Below are 20,388 nucleotides of genomic sequence, written 5' to 3' on the forward strand. Positions count from 1 at the left end.
TCCATCCCACATGGCTCAGCCCAAGGATAACGGAGGACCTTTCAAGACTTTTTTGGGGTAGACCCTTGAAGAGGGATGAGATACTCTCCGACTCCCCAAAGAGAAGGAGTAATTCTGGGAGCTTCTCTGGCCCCACCAGGTCGGTGGGGCTGCGTTAGGGTATGGACCCAACAAAAGGCACCTAAAGATGTATGGCGTTTGCCCTATCTGATGACACACTGGACCCAGAGACTTCAACAAGTCTAGCGGGGGCTCCAATTTCGAGATGTTAGAGACTAAGAAGCCTGACCTCAGTAGTGATGTGGGTAAGAGACTAAAAGACGCAGACTAGTATGTTCATTGATGCTATTCTCCTTTCCTGAGGAAACCGATTATACCCATTGAAAGATGTATGTGCTTTGATTAGGACTCCACATCTGTGGCACAATGCAGGTTTTATTTACAATGCGCTAAAAATAAAAAAAAATACTGTGTGAATGCAAGAGATTCAAAATCACTACAGGGCTAGTAGCTACTGTATGTACTCACGAGTTGGTGGATTGCTGCCTCTTCCGCGCTTACTGCCTTTACGGCCAGGGGTGGAAGCTGGAGATGACATGTTGCTGTGGAATAAAAAAAAAAACAACATTAAAACCGTGGTAAATATATGTGAAACAGAAAGCGAAATCTTTGAATGCCGGTAGTGGAGCTGACAGTGTGCATTAAGTTATATCACTTATTTGCATATTACTACCACTGGCTCCACATAGCACCATGTCACTAACCTATCTCTTGAGTTATCACTGGATTCCCTCCTAGGATGTCTTTATATTCATGGTTCCTAATTGACTTTGTACCATCATTGCCTGCTCCTAAAGGAACACACCTATCTCTACAAAGCAATGGCTTAGAACTAGAGTAGCCGGCATCAGTGGCCAGGAGATAGCAAAATATGCCAAAATGCTGCCAAAGAATCTTGGCACACCTAACATCATTGCTGTTAAGCAATAAACACCATGACGCACAAGTCCTGGGCTCTCCATCACATTCAAGCGCAGGAATTACCATTTAGACTCAATGACACAAAACTTAACAGGTCTTCAGCTTAATGTCAACGTCCCCACAAAGTGGACGTTAATTTAGTTATCAACTGTACAAAACAGAAGAAATCTTCAAATGTGAGATCTGAAGCCACAATCAACTCCACACCCACCACCATTCTTAAGACCACCACCAAGTATTCACAACAACAAGCCATGTCTGCCACACATGCTTGAGGAACTCATCTGGTGTTCCAAGGCCAGCTCTGATATCGTGTGGCATTCACCTCAAACCAAGTCGCTAAACGTATTAGGTTTTCAGGACATTTGTTGCACATCCAAGTAGACTACATCTGGTGATATTTTAAACAAGCATTGGCATAGCCAATAGGGCAAGCCTTTGAGACCTTATAAGTGTTTAGTTATCCCGCAAAAAATCCTTGGTGCAACAACATCAACTGTTGCATGGCTAAACACTTATAAGGTCCCAAAGGCGAGACCCATTGGCTATGCCAATGCTTGTTACACCTGGTAACAGTGTCTGAGAAAAGAGTTCATCTTAATTAGTACCAATTTAACACCAAAAAAAAGCAATAAGCAACTAAAAGATGACTAATCAACCTGTGCGAAAGCCTTCTGATGCCGGCAGGAAATCCTTGAAAGAGTAATTTTCTCTCTGGATTTCCCTTTCTTTTTTAATTGGAGAAGCAGCAACACTGTTGTGGTGTCACCACCAGGGCTTTAAGTGGAAATTTTTAAATATTATATACAAGCCATAGTTGCTGCTTATTTATCTTATGCAACTCGCACAATTGACAAAGCCAATAGTCCTGACCTGTAGGTATGATGTGACTTGTTGCATCATATCTGGACGCAATGACAGGAACAGAAAAATACAAGTCGGGCGGCACACTGTGCTAAACACAGATTTTAAGCCACACCCTTATATTGACCCACCCCTTTGAGACCCTCCTAGTTTTTTCATCCCACTTAAAGCCCTGTACATGGGATTAAACATCACCCACATTCTAGGCAGGACACAAAGCCGCTAAGTGAGGGAGAATGTGTGGCATTATGGCCGGAGCCCTCGACTTTCTACTTGGAGAACCAGTTTTGAATCTCAGCGCCTGCTCAACCTCTACTGCAAATCACTTAACATCCCCGTGCCTAAAAAAAATCCATTTGAATTGTGTAGTGTAACCGGTGCCTCTGTAAAGCAATCCAATGTCCTTGGGCCGAATTCGTGCTACACAAATACTGCAAAAATGGAGAACAATTAACCAGATACCCACTATCAGTATTATTTCAACACTAGCAGAACATCCCCCTAAAAGCCCACACTACGCACAAAATGAAATTATTTGCCGTTTTGCTATACTTTTAGGTTATGCATAACGACTCAAAAAACTGCTGCATTTTATGAAGCCTTCGATTTATACAGGTGCTATCACCCAGCCTGGTCGGAAAGGTCGACAGGATAACGCGCCTGCTGCTGAAATCTCCTCCGTTGCATTTCCAGCTTGGATCCATCACAGGCTAAGTGCTAATTCGAGTTTTAGCAAAATATTCCAAGAATGGCTGCTTCGAGGACATCATTGTTGCCTACACAATCAATAAATTTCCCATACAGATTTGTGTAGAGACCACCACATTGGCGGAAGTCCTTGCTCAGGGTTTGCTAGATTTCCCTAAAGTCCGGCCATGCCGCATGTAGCCCCTATTTTCCGCAATATCTCTCTGCAAGTACCTTCAAACATTTACCCCCAGAATCTCACCTCAGGATGAACTGAAAGTCAGTCTTGCCTCAGGTAGGGGGTGGCCGAGTATGCATGAGGTCAGCTGCTTCGAGTTCCGACAGGAAAGAAGAGTAGTAAAGATTAGGTTTTCACTGCAGGCTGGAGCAACCGCAGACATCTGCTGGCCTCCGTCGGAGAGCTGCTGCATCAGCTGCTCTGGGAATGGGAACCTCAGACTGGCGTCCCAGGGACGCGTCTATCATAGACAAGCTGTGCCGTTCCCATGAAGGGTCTCACGCCAGCAAGGACAAGCCCCGTGCCCACAGGACGCTCATTTGCATTCTGTGATGCCCGTGAGAGTGGGTTTTTTGTTGCAACATTTGCTTGTCAATTATAGGATTAAATAATGCCAAGTACACCCCGTGTCAAGTGATATCATGGCACAGAGAAGTGTTTAACCTTTTACAGAGAACACATTACGCTTGAACAGAGTCTATTAATCATTTTGTCCATAATCTCAGAATCCTGAAAGGCAGAGTTGTTCCCTCAGAAATTCAATCCGGTGATTTCAGAGGTGCACGCAAAAGCTGTTTACAGGTGCTTAACCCACTGAGCTATCACCCTGATTGTTTACCAGCTTTGCAGTAATGCTGATATTTCCGGATCTGAAAAGGAGTTTTCTTCCCCAGCAGAAGGACAAGGAGCTAAATGAGTCACATGCCTCAAACAAGTGCGGCACGCACACGCTGCTCACTCCTGAGCTTCCTAGGCCAGGGGAGAGAGAAGGCAGGACATGCACCCGCCTTTGGCCAAATGCATGCTGTCTTTCTTAGAAAGACACAGGCAAAGGCCAATAGCGTGAGCAAAAAAATAAAAAGCACAAGCGTGTGCTCAGAGTTAAAAGTCTTTACTAGAAGCCGGGCAAAGCAGCGCATGCGCGCTGACTCAGGCGAGACCTAAAGAGGGCCCTCTCTATTGTTGGCAAGCACAGCTGTGTACCACCAATAGTTGGTCTTACCTTGCCTAAGCCAATTATTGGGCATCCGAACTGTATGTATATAGCATTGCCAACAATGTTTAACCATGTAGGAACTAATCAATATGCTACCATAACAGCTGGATTCCTGTGAAAGGTGCAATGTAATAATAGCGCAGTAAGGAACTACGGCATAGGCAAGCAAACATGTGGCCTAGTGAGTATGTATTTCAGATGGCCCACAGCAGAGATGTATATATAGAACATACACCTCAGCTCTACAATGCAGTACAAAGTCAGAGGTGTCTTATGACTCGAGAGTACTCCATGATTTCAACTGTGACATTGATTTTAAGATTGCAGCCTACCAGACAGGGGAGGGGTCTGGTTTGCTTTGGACTTCTTTGGGCCTAGGAATGCCTTCTGTCTGTTGCTGGTCATTAGCTTTGCAAATCACATCTTCTTGTTTTCTATTCGCTGGCTTTGTTATAGGCTGTCCAAGCTTGATTTTGTACCTTTTGTTACCCAAACCATTGATAGTATCTTTCCTAAAGATCCCTTTCTGTAAACAGGACTGCAAATCTTGTTCTCATCTCGTCACATTTGCTGTGCATTCAAAGACTGAGGTCAAATGTCAGGCACTGTCTTCCGAGGATGCTGGTCTACTTAGCTTTCTCCAACTTCAAAGTAACAGGATTTATGTGAAAATCTTGCTGGAGACTGGGGGTAGGAAAGGTTTTTTCTAGCACATGACAACATTTAAATGAACTGTATATGCATTTTAGAATACATCAGAAGTAGTAACACAAATAAAGCAAATAGTTTTTATTTCTTAACCTCTAACGTGCGGACGGCCCCTGGCCGTCTGATGTCACGGTGGGCATGTGCGGAGGACGGCCAGGGGCTGTCCGAAGCGCACACGCGTCTAATTCCTCAGCACAGCAGGGGTATTCAGGCCACAGCAAAGCGGTTAAGTGTGATGAAAACAAATACTTAAACATGATCAAAACAAATCATTACACTAGGTGATGCAATTTCGACATTTAGGTCTGTGCAATGTAGTTTTGTTAGTAAAACTGTATCCCTGTGCAAATGTAACGGCAGTGTGCTACAAGACCGGGAATACTCTACAGCACTGCACTCAACACAGCTACTCTACCCTGTACGACGATGCCAATGCACTCTTCGCCACTCCAATCTACTCTGCACAATTCCACTCTGCAACACCTCACTCCACTGCACTCTATTCCAATACAATATGATAATGCACTTTATGCTGTAACAATAAACTCTATGCCCCTGCACTCTAAGCCAATTAACTGTACGCAACTCTACTCTGCGGTCTACACCATAACACTATGCCGCTCTACCTTGCACCACGTCACTCTGGAACAATCTACTATACACCAATGCACTATACTCTGCAACACCGCACTCTCCGATGTTGAACTCTGCACTACTCCACTGAACTACAATCTGCACCACTCGACTCTACTCTGTACGCCACTGTACTCTATACCACTCAACTTTACATCTACTGCACTCTACGATGCACCACTCAACTACGCCACTGCGTTATACGACGCTGCATTGTATGCCACTGAATTCAATACACTCTACACCAGTCCATTCTACTATATGCCACTCAATGCAACTTCACACTATGCCACTCCACAACACTCTTTTCTGTTCCACTCTGATACTCCAACCCACTATTCTCTACTCCACTAACTTTTAGCCATGGTAAACAGCAGCTACGTTGGTGTAACACGGCTAAAACACATTGGCAAAGTCAATAGCTCTTGAACAGGCAAGACCTATATGCTTTGTCAGTGCTTGTGTCTTTTGCTTGTGTGTTTTTTTTTAAAATAAATTAGGTATGCAGTATGATCGTGTAAATATCACTTCAGTACTGTAATCTAATTGGCAAACTTGTGGAGGCGTGAGAGCTGGTGAACGCTGTGCACCTCGTTCCTTCTTTTCTTATGGGGTACAAATCAAACTATGTAGTCATCCTAACTATGACATCGTCAAAGAGTTCTCCAACCCCAGCGCCGGAAACAACAACATCACTCCCTCGCAAGACCTCTGCAACTCACTCGCCTCGTTCTTCCACCGCAAGATCGCTGACATACACAACAGCTTTGACGCACAGACCACGCACCCGACCACCGAACCAACGCCCGCCACCACCACCCTCTGCAACAGGACCCCGATCAGCACCGAAGACACCACCCGCACGATGAACTCCATCCACTCCGGATCACCAACCGACCCATGCCCACACCACGTCTTCAACAAAGCCGACGCCATCATCGCACCCCATTTCCGAGACATCATCAACTCCTCCTTCCACACCGCCACCTTCCTGAAGAGCTGGAAGCACGCCGAGCTGACCGCCCTCCTGAAGAAACCAACGGCGGACCCCACCGACCTCAAGAACTACCGACCCCTCTCGCTCCTTCCTTTTCCGGCCAAAGTCATCGAGAAGACCGTCAACAAACAGCTTGCCGCCTCCTCGAGACGAACGGATCCCTCGACCCCTCGCAGTCCGCGTTTCGGGCCAACCACAGCACCGAGACCGCCCTAATCGCAGCCACCGACGACATCAGAACCCTGATCGACAACGGGGAAACAGCGGCCCTCATCCTCCTGGACCTCTCTGCGGCGTTCGACACTGTCTGCCACCGCACCCTAGTGAAGCGCCTCAGCAACATCGGAATCCGAGACAAAGCGCTGGAGTGGATCATCTCATTCCTCGCCGGAAGAACCCAGAGAGTCCGCCTCCCTCCGTTCAGATCCGAGGCCACCGAAGTCATCTGCGGCGTACCACAAGGATCTTCACTCAGTCCATTCCTCTTCAACGTCTACATGAGCCCCCTCGCAGCCATCGCACGCCAACACAACCTCAACATCATCTCCTACGCCGACGACACCCAGCTGATCCTCTCCCTCAACAACGACCCCACCACCGCCAATCTACACGAAGGGATGAAAGATGTCGCTGACTGGATGAGGATCAGCCACCTTAAACTGAACTCAGACAAGACGGAAGTCCTCATCCTGGGATCATCACCCTCCGCCTGGGACGACTCCTGGTGGCCCCCGGCCCTGGGCACTGCCCCCAAACCAACGGACCACGCACGCAACCTGGGCTTCATCCTGGACTCCTCCCTGTCAATGACCAGACAAGTCAACGCCGTCTCATCTTCATGCTTCAACACCCTGCGCATGCTCCGCAAGATCTTCAGATGGATCCCCACTGAAATCAGGAAGACCGTCACCCAGGCACTCGTCACCAGCCGACTGGACTACGGGAACACCCTCTACGCCGGAACCACAGCCAAACTTCAAAAAAGACTCCAACGCATCCAGAACGCCTCCGCACGACTCATCCTGGACATCCCCCGACACAGCCACATCACCGGACACCTGAGAGACCTGCACTGGCTCCCCGTCAGCAAGAGAATCACGTTCAGACTCCTCACCCACACACACAAGGCTCTCCACGACCTGGGACCCAAGTACCTCAACGACCGCCTGACCTACTACACGCCCGCCCGCCAGCTACGATCGACCAGCCACGCACTCGCCACCGTACCACGCATCCGCAGAGCCACCGCCGGAGGAAGATCCTTCTCCTACCTTGCAGCCAAGACTTGGAACTCCCTCCCCACCCACGGCAAACCCAAGCCCATCTCTCCTTCAGGAAGCAGCTCAAGACCTGGCTGTTCGAGCAGTAACTTACCCCTCTCTCCCCCAGCGCCTTGAGACCCTCCCGGGTGAGTAGCGCGCTTTATAAATGCTGTGATTGATTGATTATGTTTCAGAAGAACTCCAACATTTTTTGGCAATCACGTCAAACGCCATCAAATCCCACCTCAATCATAACTGGGTAATGCATGGAAAGGTCTCTTGAGCAACAAGACTAAACCCACTAACAAAAAAACTTACCACCATTAACCACCAGCAATGCTAGTAGCGTGCTCTTCGCCATGAAAGTGATTCAATGCCTCCTCACAGGACTCGTAAACGCCATATAAATTGATTTACAATAGTTTTTAAAAACGTAGCGTCACCATACATATAAAATAGACATGCCTCATTGTAAGGGGCATTGCAGCGCTGCCTGCTGTTACTTAATGCCACAATAGCACTGGTTCTTAAAGATAGTACTATAACACTGCAGTTCTTTACAAGGACACGGGGTGTCGCACAAGTTACCAAGAACAAGACAGCGTGGTAAGCAGGCTCATCTACCAAGGCAAGCACCGGCGTAATACTGTAAATATTAACTTACAAGGCCGGGGTAAAAGTTACGATGGAGAAACAAACGAGATAGCGAAAACGTTCACTTTCAGGAAGGTTTCTTCGAAGGGTGGGGCCTGGGTAATTGTCCACACCTAGAGTCTCAACTTAGAACCATGTTAAACGTTCTTAAGTATTTACGTGCAGCTATATTTGCATTTGAAGCAGCCCCGAGTCCCTGTCTTCACGGCCTCTGTTTGGATTCAGGACTCTAGTTTCATCCCGTTTTGCTTTCTGACTTCATGCCGATGGGTTGCAACTGTCACCTAACGACCGTCTCCATTACTTGCGGAAATAAAGTCATTTTTCCTAGTTCAACATTAAGATCTGAAAACAAATCAAGAGGCTTTCAAATGCACGAGAATGGGATACGAGAGCGCGCAGCAGAGAGAGACTCGTTTTCTGGTCAGACGGACAAGGGTATGCACAAACGATTCCGTAATGGGTTCTTCCTTTAACAAGCAAACAAGGTATTTCGTACGGAAATAGCGCATAGTACCAAGAACGTTGACTGTATTCCTCGCAGCGCCACTCACTTACCGTCTTTGTAACTCTTGTTTTTCGTTCCCTTTGTCTCTGGGGTGCGCAGATCTTGCACAAGGGATAGAGAGCACTCCTTTCTCCTTCTGAACAGTGAACGTCTTTTCGCGCGAAAACTGAGACACGTGACACACACTCCCGGGGTTTCACTACTTTCAACCAATAGAGGTGCAGACTGAGACTGGGTTGCAGGACTAGGGAGAGCACAGTAAGAGTGGAGGGGGGTTCTACAGTTCAGTAGCTGCAACTATGACGAAGTTTAAGGACGACCTTCTCTCCCTTAGATTTCATTATTTCCCGTTTATGTATATAGTGACCCATACATGGAAGACCTGTTTTGGGGGTATGCGTTCACCTTACCGAGAAGGTGACGACTGAAAAGAGCCCTCCCTCTTCCTCAATGGTTTGGACCATGTTTGATCACGGTTTCGCGGCAAAATAAGGCATCTTCCACTAAACTCAAAAGGGGTCCGCCAATTTCTTATTAAAGTCCAGTTTGAGTGTCCTGTGCTTGTTGGCGAAGGTTGTACACTCCTACAGTGTTTCAAGCACGTGCATGTTGGAAGGAAGCATTGCGTTATTTGTGTGTTGGCTTCCCCCCCACGTTTGTCCCCTTTAGTGAGTGGCGTGTGGTACGGTCCTCTGGCTCGTGTTCCATGCCGCTGTCACTGCGCTGAGCCCGGAAGCGGCTTACTAGTTGTGCGACTCTTGGTTGCTGCTACGCCACTGCTATCATGTCGGTGTCCGCGGAGCCCGTGGCAGGGGCAGGCGGTATCCTAGGTGCTCTGCACCAGCTGCATGCCTTGCTGAGCTCCGGGGAGGCTGGACCGGCCGCTCCCTCTGCGCAAAGCCTCATCCGCAATATGGGCCAGGAGTGTCTGAGTTCAACCGGGGAGAGTCTGCTGGGTTGGTACAGGATTTTGTGCATGACCGCATTTGGGTGTTTTCTGAGGGGGGCTAACGGCACACCGGATTTCTGTGTTGTTGTTGTTGTTATATATATTTTTATTTGGCATATATAGCCATACAAAGTATCACATTACAAACAATTAAAATGTAGATTGTACGAATATTGTAACCATAAGCACAATATAAAACATAATAAATGTATATAATAGACAATCAACTCATCTATAAAAGCTCTTATGATTTCTGTGAAAGTACATCTAGACTCGTTTTGGATATTAGTTAATTTCCTATAAGAAAGAGCAAGCTAAGAGTGCACTCGTCGTTGACAAAGCTTTACAGAGTTCGTCTTCCAGCTATGCAGGTTAGGCATCGAATATCTCAGCAAGATAACAAAGTTTGCTTAATGCAGAATCCCTTCTCCTCCAGACTTTTACATTCAAAAAGTAAGATACATGTAGTCTATCCTTCTTTAATGGCAGTGCCATTAGAATTTGGAATTCACTGTCACCGGTGTTATGTACCACGCTTGTCTTGCAATCCCGATTGTGATACCGACTCTATTATGCACGCAGGAATGATAGCTTTACTGCACCCTAGTGCCCTAAGGGCATGCCTACACCAGACCAGTAAAATTGTGAGCTCCCAGCTATAAGTGGTTTATTGCACCTGGTAATTCCTGGGTGTGATAAAGTTGACACACTTTCTTAAATTTTGACTGGTCAAGACTGCCGAAAATTGACAGGTAGGAGGCCTGGTATTCACAGGGCTATGAAGACTGTGGTGCAGCAAGCACCAACATCTACGTTATTCCCCAAACATTGTTTATGGGGGGGATACTCATCACATTTGATCAAATCTTAACACCCCAGTATCATTTTTTGGGTTGCGATAGTTCGTCCCACTTGGCTCACTTGTAATCGTGCCCTTAGACTCCCTGCCACCATGCTGTGCTACTTTTCTCAATGCAATTTTAGTGTTTTAGCACGTTGGGTTTCCTACTTGGTTCCTCTTTATTGAGTATTAGTGGTTCTCTACATTGCTGCACTTAATTTAAGCTGGTGGGGCTTATCGACACTCATGCTTGAGGAAAAGCTCTTATTTTTCGTCATCAGACTTTGACCCCATTGCAAGAGAGAGAAAACAAAAAGGCGACAAACAGTAAATGTACAGGAATTTATATAGCGCAAATCACCGAGCGGTTTCTAAGCGCTTGCTTAGGGAACCCGTCCTGGTATTCCCCTGTGAGATAACCCCGGCAGGGTATCCGCAGGTGAAAGCCAGGCATCCCGCCACGAGGGGCCGTTGTGGAGATTAAGCAAGCTATTGCCCAGAGTCACAGAGTGTGAACCCGTGAATCGAGTAGGCACCGGAGCGAGAATTCTCGAGTCCATGGACATTTTAGGACTCAAGACCCCGCCGAGCCAGTAATTGAACCCTGGTCCCGGGCTGACCTCTGCTTCCAGGTCTGCCTCCTCTAACCAGTGAGCCACACTTCTCCACATGTGACTAAACTAAAAAGTAGCGATGAAAAAGAACCTCTAAGAGGAAGATTAAAGGACAGGGCGTGTCTGGTGGTGAATAGAAAAGGCATATTGTGGAATCAGGAGTATACAATCTTGCTCTTCAGCAGCCCTGACATTCGATAGCTCTTGCCACTTATTATTTTACTGATTAAACACTGTCGAAATGTCAGACCTTTACTCCATGTAGCTCTACTTTGTTGGAGACCTATATTTTCCCTCTTTATAGGGTATGTTGTTTTTACCTAGGTGTATGATGTATACATCGATCATATTATCTATAATTATCTTTTGTACATCACCATGATGAGCCAGGGGAAAGGTCACACCACTAAACTGTAAAAATAAATGTGCACTGCATTGAAAGAGGAAGATACTTGTTTATTGAATGCAGGGTTTAGGGCACGGGGTGGAGAGGCACATAACGACTACAGGCATACAATATTTGGAGAAGATAAGAGGGAGGTTTGGAAAAAGAAAATGTGGAACATTACTTTCATGTTTAATTGACACTGAAGGGGAGGAAGGTTAAAGCAGGAGAAAGCAGAATGATGACTTTTTTTGTCTAAAAATCAGGGGTCTTCCCCCTATATTTGGACTATTGGCTTTTATCCAAGGAGTGCGCTTAACCATCATTAAAATGCAAAGATATGCTCCGTGAGCTGGAATTGCTCAGTTCCACTAAAATTTACAACCATTCTTCGCAAAAAGGACTTCCAAAACGTGATTACTGCCCTTTGGTTTAATGCAGTTGGAAACTTCAAAATAACTACTTGTCATATTAAAAAAACAAAAACAAGCATTAGAAATGCAATAGGTCTCGGATTTTTTGAGTTAGAGGGAATGGCATTGTAAATGGCAATGTTTTATCCATGTGTTCACCCTGCACACTCGTACACTGCAGTCACTGTCATTCTGCAGTCACTATCACTCTGCAGTCACTCTCGCAGTCACTCTCGCACTCACAGTCACTCTCGCACTCGCAGTCACTCTCGCACTCACAGTCACTCTCGCACTCACAGTCACTCTCGCACTCACAGTCACTCTCGCACTCACAGTCACTCTCGCACTCAGTCACTCTGCACTCACTCTGCACTCACTGTCACCCTGCACTCACTCTCCACTCACTCTGCACTCACTCTGCACACAGTCACTCTCGCACTCACTCTGCACTCAGTCACTCTAGCACTCAGTCACTCTAGCACTCACTCTGCACTCAGTCACTCTCGCACTCACTCTGCACTCACTGTCACCCTGCACTCACTCTCCACTCACTCTGCACTCACTCTGCACACAGTCACTCTCGCACTCACTCTGCACTCACTGTCACTCTCGCACTCACTCTGCACTCTGCACTCACTCTGCACTCTGCACTCACTCTGCACTCTGCACTCACGCTGCACTCTGCACTCACGCTGCACTCTGCACTCACGCTGCACTCTGCACTCACGCTGCACTCTGCACTCACGCTGCACTCTGCACTCACGCTGCACTCTGCACTCACGCTGCACTCTGCACTCACGCTGCACTCTCGCACTCTCGCACTCACGCTGCACTCTCGCACTCACTCTGCACTCACTGTCACCCTGCACTCACTCTCCACTCACTCTGCACTCACTCTGCACACAGTCACTCTCGCACTCACTCTGCACTCACTGTCACTCTCGCACTCACTCTGCACTCTCGCACTCACGCTGCACTCTCGCACTCACTCTGCACTCACGCTGCACTCTGCACTCACGCTGCACTCTGCACTCACGCTGCACTCTGCACTCACGCTGCACTCTGCACTCACGCTGCACTCTGCACTCACGCTGCACTCTGCACTCACGCTGCACTCTGCACTCACGCTGCACTCTGCACTCACGCTGCACTCTGCACTCACGCTGCACTCTGCACTCACGCTGCACTCTCGCACTCACGCTGCACTCTCGCACTCACGCTGCACTCTCGCACTCACGCTGCACTCTCGCACTCACGCTGCACTCTCGCACTCACGCTGCACTCTCGCACTCACGCTGCACTCTCGCACTCACGCTTCACTCTCGCACTCACTCTCGCACTCACTCTCGCACTCACTCTCGCACTCACTCTCGCACTCACTCTCGCACTCACTCTCGCACTCACTCTCGCACTCACTCTCGCACTCACTCTCGCACTCACTCTCGCACTCACTCTGTACTCAGTCACTCTGCACTCACTCTGCACTCACAGCCACTCTGCACTCACTCTGCACTCACAGCCACTCTGCACTCACTCTGCACTCAGTCACTCTGGCACTCACTCTGCACTCACAGTCACTCTGGCACTCACTCTGCACTCACAGTCACTCTGGCACTCACTCTGCACTCACAGTCACTCTGGCACTCACTCTGCACTCACAGTCACTCTGGCACTAACTCTGCACTCACAGTCACTCTGGCACTCACTCTGCACTCGCTGTCACTCTGCACTCGCTGTCACTCTGCACTCGCTGTCACTCTGCACTCGCTGTCACTCTGCACTCGCTGTCACTCTGCACTCGCTGTCACTCTGCACTCGCTGTCACTCTGCACTCGCTGTCACTCTGCACTCGCTCTGCACTCACTCTGCACTCACTCTGCACTCACTGTCACTCTCGCACTCACTGTCACTCTCGCACTCACTGTCACTCTCGCACTCACTGTCACTCTCGCACTCACTGTCACTCTCGCACTCACTGTCACTCTCGCACTCACTGTCTCTCTCGCACTCACTGTCACTCTCTCACTCACGCTGCACTCACGCTGCACTCACGCTGCACTCACTCTCGCACTCACTCTCTCACTCACAGCCACTCTGGCACTCGCACTCACTCTGCACTCACAGTCACTCTGGCACTCACTCTGCACTCACAGCCACTCTGGCACTCAGTCTGCACTCACTCTGCACTCACAGTCTCTCTGGCACTCACTCTGCACTCAGTCATCTCACACTCAGTCACTCTCGCACTCACTCTGCACTCACTGTCACTCTGCACTCACTGTCACTCTGCACTCACTGTCACTCTGCACTCACTGTCACTCTGCACTCACTGTCACTCTGCACTCACTGTCACTCTGCACTCACTGTCACTCTGGCACTCACTCTGCACTCACTGTCACCCTGCACTCACTCTCCACTCACTCTGCACACAGTCACTCTCGCACTCACTCTGCACTCACTGTCACTCTTGCACTCACGCTGCACTCACTCTGCACTCAGTCGCACTCCCTCTCGCACTCCCTCTCGCACTCCCTCTCGCACTCCCTCTCGCACTCCCTCTCGCACTCCCTCTCGCACTCCCTCTCGCACTCCCTCTCGCACTCCCTCTCGCACTCCCTCTCGCACTCCCTCTCGCACTCCCTCTCGCACTCCCTCTCGCACTCCCTCTCGCACTCAGTCACACTCTGCACTCACTCTGCACTCACAGCCACTCTGGCACTCACTCTGCACTCACACTCACTCTGGCACTCACACTCACTCTGCACTCACACTCACTCTGGCACTCACACTCACTCTGGCACTCACACTCACTCTGGCACTCACACTCACTCTGGCACTCACAGTCACTCTGGCACTCACAGTCACTCTGGCACTCACAGTCACTCTGGCACTCACTGTCACTCTGCACTCACTGTCACTCTGCACTCACTGTCACTCTGCACTCACTGTCACTCTGGCACTCACTCTGCACTCAGTCACTCTCGCACTCACTCTGCACTCAGTCACTCTCGCACTCACTCTGCACTCACCGTCACTCTCGCACTCACTCTGCACTCACCGTCACTCTCGCACTCACTCTGCACTCACCGTCACTCTCGCACTCACTCTGCACTCACCGTCACTCTCGCACTCACTCTGCACTCACTGTCACTCTCGCACTCACTCTGCACTCACTGTCACTCTCGCACTCACTGCTCGCACTCACTCTGCACTCACAGTTACTCTCGCACTTTGTAGCAAAACTCTCGAAACACAGGACTGGCCTTCTCATTAATCATCGTTCTAGAGCATCCCACAATCCATGTAGACTATGCCCTAATATGTTAACATATGTCACCAGCATGCTAACGTGTATCTTCTACTTTCTTGAATTTTAATAGAACTATTAAATATTGTTCTCGCACTTGGGAAGCACTATGGCATGAAAAAATGTTGTAGCTGCCAAAAACGATCCCCGCGCTGATTGGTAAGCGCCAAATCAGCTGTGGATAACATCCTGTTTTTTCTTTACTTTTGTGCGGTCACCATAGGGGGGGCATAGCTGTGCCACCAGATCCCCCCCCTTATCTGGAATGTCTTCCTGGCACCATTTAAGCAGAACGGGACCTGGCCTATGCTAAAGTCTCATATTTGGTCCATGTAGATCCGTTGAATCTGATGTTTTAATTTATTGTAGATTAAATCTTCTGATGGTCCTTGTATTCTTTGGACATTGTACAAGTGCAGTTATTCATCCATGTATCCATCCGTTAAAAAAATACCCAGTTCTTGTTTTGCCTCAACTGCGGATCATTCATTCGTGCTGCAATGAGAGCAGGGGATTGGGCCAGAAACGCAGAGAAGCTTAGTTTTCTGTTGTGCATCCCACATTAAACAAAAGCTTTTTGTTTGGCAGTATTTACAGACATTCCACGCAGGGGTGTACTCCAAAGGAACAAAAGCGCTGGAACCTTTTGTTTGGTATTCAATTTGCATCTGTCTCAGGGAAGCTTCCGGCATCCTTAAGAGAGACGACGGCTGTGACTAAGATCTGCAGCATCCCCAGTCACACCACAAAGCAGCTTTCTGTTCTGAAGCTGTTCACAATTCCCTCCAAGTGCTAGCGAGGCTCATCATGTCAAAGCATTTACTGACATTTGTCCCTGCTTTTCATAGAAAACGTGTCATTAAACGAGACTCCTATCACAACACCGGCATCTATTTGCAATAATTCCCTGTGTGGAAACAACTGCAGAGTTTAACATCCCACAGTCCTTTCGCTCGCAAAGGCAACGCAGCAATCTGAATACATTAGCGGTGAATGGGATTCCCACAAACTACAGCGTGTGCTGGCAGCGGACAAGCCGCTCTGATTCGGAGTAGAAATATTCATTTCCAGGAGAGGAATGCCAGCTTAATGTGGCAGCCCATCTGCGGCGCTAAGCGGCCAATACTTTACGGCACGAGCCGCCGCTATCACCCCTCGAGCGCACGAGCCACAATAAAAAGGCGATGCGCACAATCCACTCACGAGTTCAATTACTGTATGACTCAAATAAACATGATGTCGTGCTTGTTTCAAATACGCCTCCAAATATAAATGACGATGTTTAGATGCAAGCCTCGTCAATAACAAGGAAGCTTTACTTTGAAGGGGAATATTCGTCGTAAAACGACTACGAAATAAAAAAAAAATACCTCGGCCTCGCGCGCCACTGCAGGCATATGTTTTCAATAACTCGGCCGTGACGCCGAGATAATTGAAGATATATGGCCTTCTGCTGCGCGTAAAAAGCCTCGGGCGCGCGCGCCACTGCAGGCATATGTTTTCAATTATCTCGGCCGCGACGCCGAGATAATTGAAGATATATGGCCTTCTGCTGCGCGTAACCGCACACAATATGCAATAGCCGGAGCTAGTCTACCGCCTATGGCCTATTGCGTGCTCTCTTTTAAAAACACAGCCATGCAAGGCCCAATTGCCATGCAGCTGCCAAAAATAACTAGCAAAAATCACAAGCTTTCTGGAATTCGGTAGGTTAGATTTTCGAAGTCCTCAGAAAAGGACTCTTAAGACAAGCCCACTTCGTGGGACATAGGCCGAGCCTTAAAAATGAAGGATGAGCCCGTTTCAGAACCCCTGGGGCAGTATTTGCCATCTCGTGTTACAACCCATCCTCGCTGTGCACAATACTTCTTATTTGAAAGCAGCTGCCCAATTCAGTGGTGACTAAATAAAGTGACCTATCTGTTCACCATGCAGTTCTCGCAAGTGAAGTGGACCCATGCATGCAAGTAAGCTAAAATCAATTCCTACCTTGGTTTTGGGAATTATGAAAAACCTTTGTTGCATCAGCCAACTACTGAAGTTTTGCATTCTGGCAATCCATACTCTTTGCCAGTAGGTACATATTAAAAATGTACATAGTATAGTCACCTCTTCATTGTTCTACAGTACATCATTCCCCCAAATTAAATATAGAGACCTGTATTCAGGCCTCACTCTTTTAAAAAAAACAAAAACTTTTTATTGATTTTATAACACAAACAACTTGCAAGGAAGAAGAAAAGAGACATCAATATGCACAACGTTGCATTACATGGTGTTGGGGCGGGAAGGACAATCCAATGAGCGTTCGTTCTATCGAGAAAGAGTTACACAGTGGGGGGGGGGCCAGAAGAAACAAATTGCAAGCAGTATACAATAGTGTGTGGAGGAACCCTCGGGTTACGGGGACATAGGTGCAACATCAGGGTCAGGGAGAGGAGAGGCACATATATCACCACGATAAGTGTTCCACTGAGTCCATATCTTTCCCCATTTCCGGGGGGTACCACGAGAAATATACACCGTTTTTTCTCTGAACATGCACCAGTCCATGTTTTGTTTCCATTTCTGAAGTCTGGGCGGGCCCTGAGCACCCCACAATTGCGCAATGTCTCTTTTGGCAATCATGTTGCCCAAGGTCACCCACCGAAGCTGCGACACGGAGTAATCATTCGGTTCCCATACGTTCAGCAGGTATCTCCTAGCTTCCGGCATCGATCGCACCCCGGTAACCTCACTCATCACTTCGTGCACACGGGTCCAGAATCGCACTATCTCAGGGCACTCCCAGATGATATGCAAAAAGGTGCCCAGGAGACCACAGCCACGCCGACACAAACCATCCACAGAGAAGCCCATATGTACCAAACGGGGACCAGTGACATACACTCTATGTAGAATTTTAAGTTGCACAAATCTAAGGCGCGCCTGGATGGCCACCTCTTTAGGGGAGGAGATCGCCGCCTGCCAGTCCTCATCGTCCAGCTCCAGCCCATCACCAGTCCAGACCTCTCTAAGTCGAGACAGGAGGTCAGACCTGGAGTTGATTAACTTTTTATAAATAAGCGAAATCGTACTATCAGGAACATGCTCGTCCAGTACCCTGTCCTCAAGCGGGGACGACTCCGGAATCTCTACACCTGAAGGGAAGACCGAGAGCACCGCGTGGCGGATCTGTGCATAGCAAAAGAATTCGCGATCGCTCAAAGCGTACTCGGTTTTCAATTCCTCAAACGTCTTCATTCTCCCCTTAGTCCAAACATCATCAATCCTGCTGATACCAATCAAGTCCCACCTATCAAACCCCCGGGACTGCCAAAGTGAGCCAAGTCTATCAGAGGCGTACAGGGGGGTGGCACGAGTCAATTTATCATTCCACCCAAGCGCCATGGAAGCATGCCGCCATACCTGAACGGCCGTCCTAGTGGGGCCCGTCACGTTGCGAGGGGTGAGTTTAGAGTAGAGGGCTCTATTGTAGTCGCCCCTCGGTAACAACCATTTGTCCATCGCGAAGGCCGGATTCGGCAAAGGGCCATACATGCAATGATTTATTGCCCCCAGTTGAGACGCCCAATAATAGCGACGAATATCAGGCAAAGCAATTCCACCGTCGTACCACGGGAGCGACAATTTAGCAATGGCAATCCGGGGCCTACCCCCCCACACCAGTCGTCTCTGTAAACTCTCGACCTCATGGAAATACGTAGCCGGGACAACGTCAAGCGTGTTTTGCAATGCGTAGAGGAATCGGGGCAGCGACATCATCTTAAACAATGCCGCTCTACCCAGGGGAGAGAGAGGAAGTTTCCCCCAGGCGACCACATCCGCCCGAAGGCGCTGAAGAGGGGGCAGCAAATTACGGTCGAACCGCAGTGCAGGGCTCAGCGAGATAAAAATGCCCAGATATTTAAATCCATCTTCCACAATCGCGATAGGACTGCCGCTTGGCAGAAGGGGGGCGGTACCCGACAGGACGTATACACAGGACTTCGACCAGTTGATGACAAGACCTGAGTTTTTGCGGAAGGACGTCAAGACATCAAACAGCACAATGAGGGATTTACGGGGTGATGTAAGATAAAGCAGAATATCATCAGCGTAGAGAGATACACGGTCCTCAAACTCCGAATTCCATCTAATGCCCTTCAGGGACGGTTCCCACCGCAACCAGGCCGCCAGCGGTTCCAAGGCAAGAGCAAACAACAAGTGGGACAGGGGACAGCCCTGTCGCGTCCCTCTGCTCAGTGCAAAGGGCGCAGAGACCCAACCATTGACCACCACCTGGGCCATGGGACCGGCGTAGAGCAATTTGACCCATCGAACGAAGTCCGAACCGAAACCAAACTTAGCAAGAACCGCCCACAAATACGGCCATTCTATTGTATCAAACGCCATCGTAGCGTCCAAGGACGCCAAGATGGCGGGCTCACGCAGCGTCTCAGCCCGTGCCAGAACTCCATGCAACCTTCGGAGGTTAAGCGCCGTGTTACGATGCGGTATAAAGCCAGATTGATCAGGGTGAACCAGGTCCCCAATAACGGACGCCAAACGTGTCGCCAGCAGCTTGGCCAAGATTTTAGGTTCCGCATTAATCAACGAAATGGGTCGAAAAGAGGCGCAGCGATCCCGAGGTTTACCATCCTTGTGGATGACAACAATAGTGGCCAGTCTCTGGTCTGGCGGGAGAAACCCCACCTCCAAAGACTCAAGAAACATAGAGCGCAAATGAGGAGCTAGCGAATCCGGGCGCAATTTATATAGCTCAATGGGGAGCCCATTAGGGCCCGAGGCCTTGCCGGATCGGACCGAACGGACAGCAGCGGCAATCTCGTCCACAGTAGGCGGAGCATCCAGAGCATCCCTATCAATATCAGACAATCGGGGAAGTGCAATATCACGCAATAACAGGTGGGAGTCCTGCTCCGATCGATCAGACACCTGGGAGTACACCTCGCGGAAATAATCGGCAAAACATGCGACAATATCAACAGGGTCCGTACAACACTCTCCATTCTCCGCAACAATCACAGGGACGACACGACTCGCACTTTCCCTCTTATCCAACCAAGCAAGCAATTTACCAGCCTTATCACCCACATCATACAGGCGTCCCTGCTGTTCCCGCCCCATTTCCTTAGCAGCTTCAGTGACCAGGGCTCTGTATTCATGTTGTTTCAACTCCAGTAGATGTAACCCCTCAGCGGTAACCCCAGATTCCAAGCCCTCCTCCAGGGCCGTGATCTCCCCCTCAAGTCGAACCGTCTCAGCACGGTTGGCCAACTTCACGCTACCAATCAATGAGAGGGCCTGGCCACGAATGACAGTCTTGTAAGCTTCCCAAAGTACACTA

The 20,388-nt window shown here is 48.8% G+C and overlaps 2 protein-coding genes across 2 annotated transcripts in view; one reads left to right on the plus strand and one right to left on the minus strand.

Annotated features, from left to right (window-relative positions):
* Positions 1 to 8,997, minus strand: part of MCM4 (minichromosome maintenance complex component 4) — a 67,679-nt gene extending 58,682 nt beyond the window's left edge. Inside the window, exons 1-2 of the mRNA XM_078687321.1 lie at positions 8,580 to 8,997; positions 529 to 602 (exon numbers count right to left, since the gene is read on the minus strand). Of these exons, the coding sequence (XP_078543447.1) occupies positions 529 to 598 (70 nt within the window). The 5' untranslated portion in view covers positions 599 to 602; positions 8,580 to 8,997. The remainder of the gene's footprint in view (positions 1 to 528; positions 603 to 8,579) is intronic.
* A 238-nt stretch (positions 8,998 to 9,235) lies between these two features.
* The window catches only part of PRKDC (protein kinase, DNA-activated, catalytic subunit), a 3,158,350-nt gene continuing 3,147,197 nt past the window's right edge, over positions 9,236 to 20,388 (plus strand). The window contains exon 1 of the mRNA XM_078687323.1: positions 9,236 to 9,485. Coding sequence (XP_078543449.1) covers positions 9,314 to 9,485 — 172 coding nt within the window. The 5' untranslated portion in view covers positions 9,236 to 9,313. The remainder of the gene's footprint in view (positions 9,486 to 20,388) is intronic.

This window comes from Lissotriton helveticus, chromosome 4_1 (assembly GCF_964261635.1).
Source record: "Lissotriton helveticus chromosome 4_1, aLisHel1.1, whole genome shotgun sequence".
Lineage (NCBI taxonomy): Eukaryota > Metazoa > Chordata > Amphibia > Caudata > Salamandridae > Lissotriton > Lissotriton helveticus.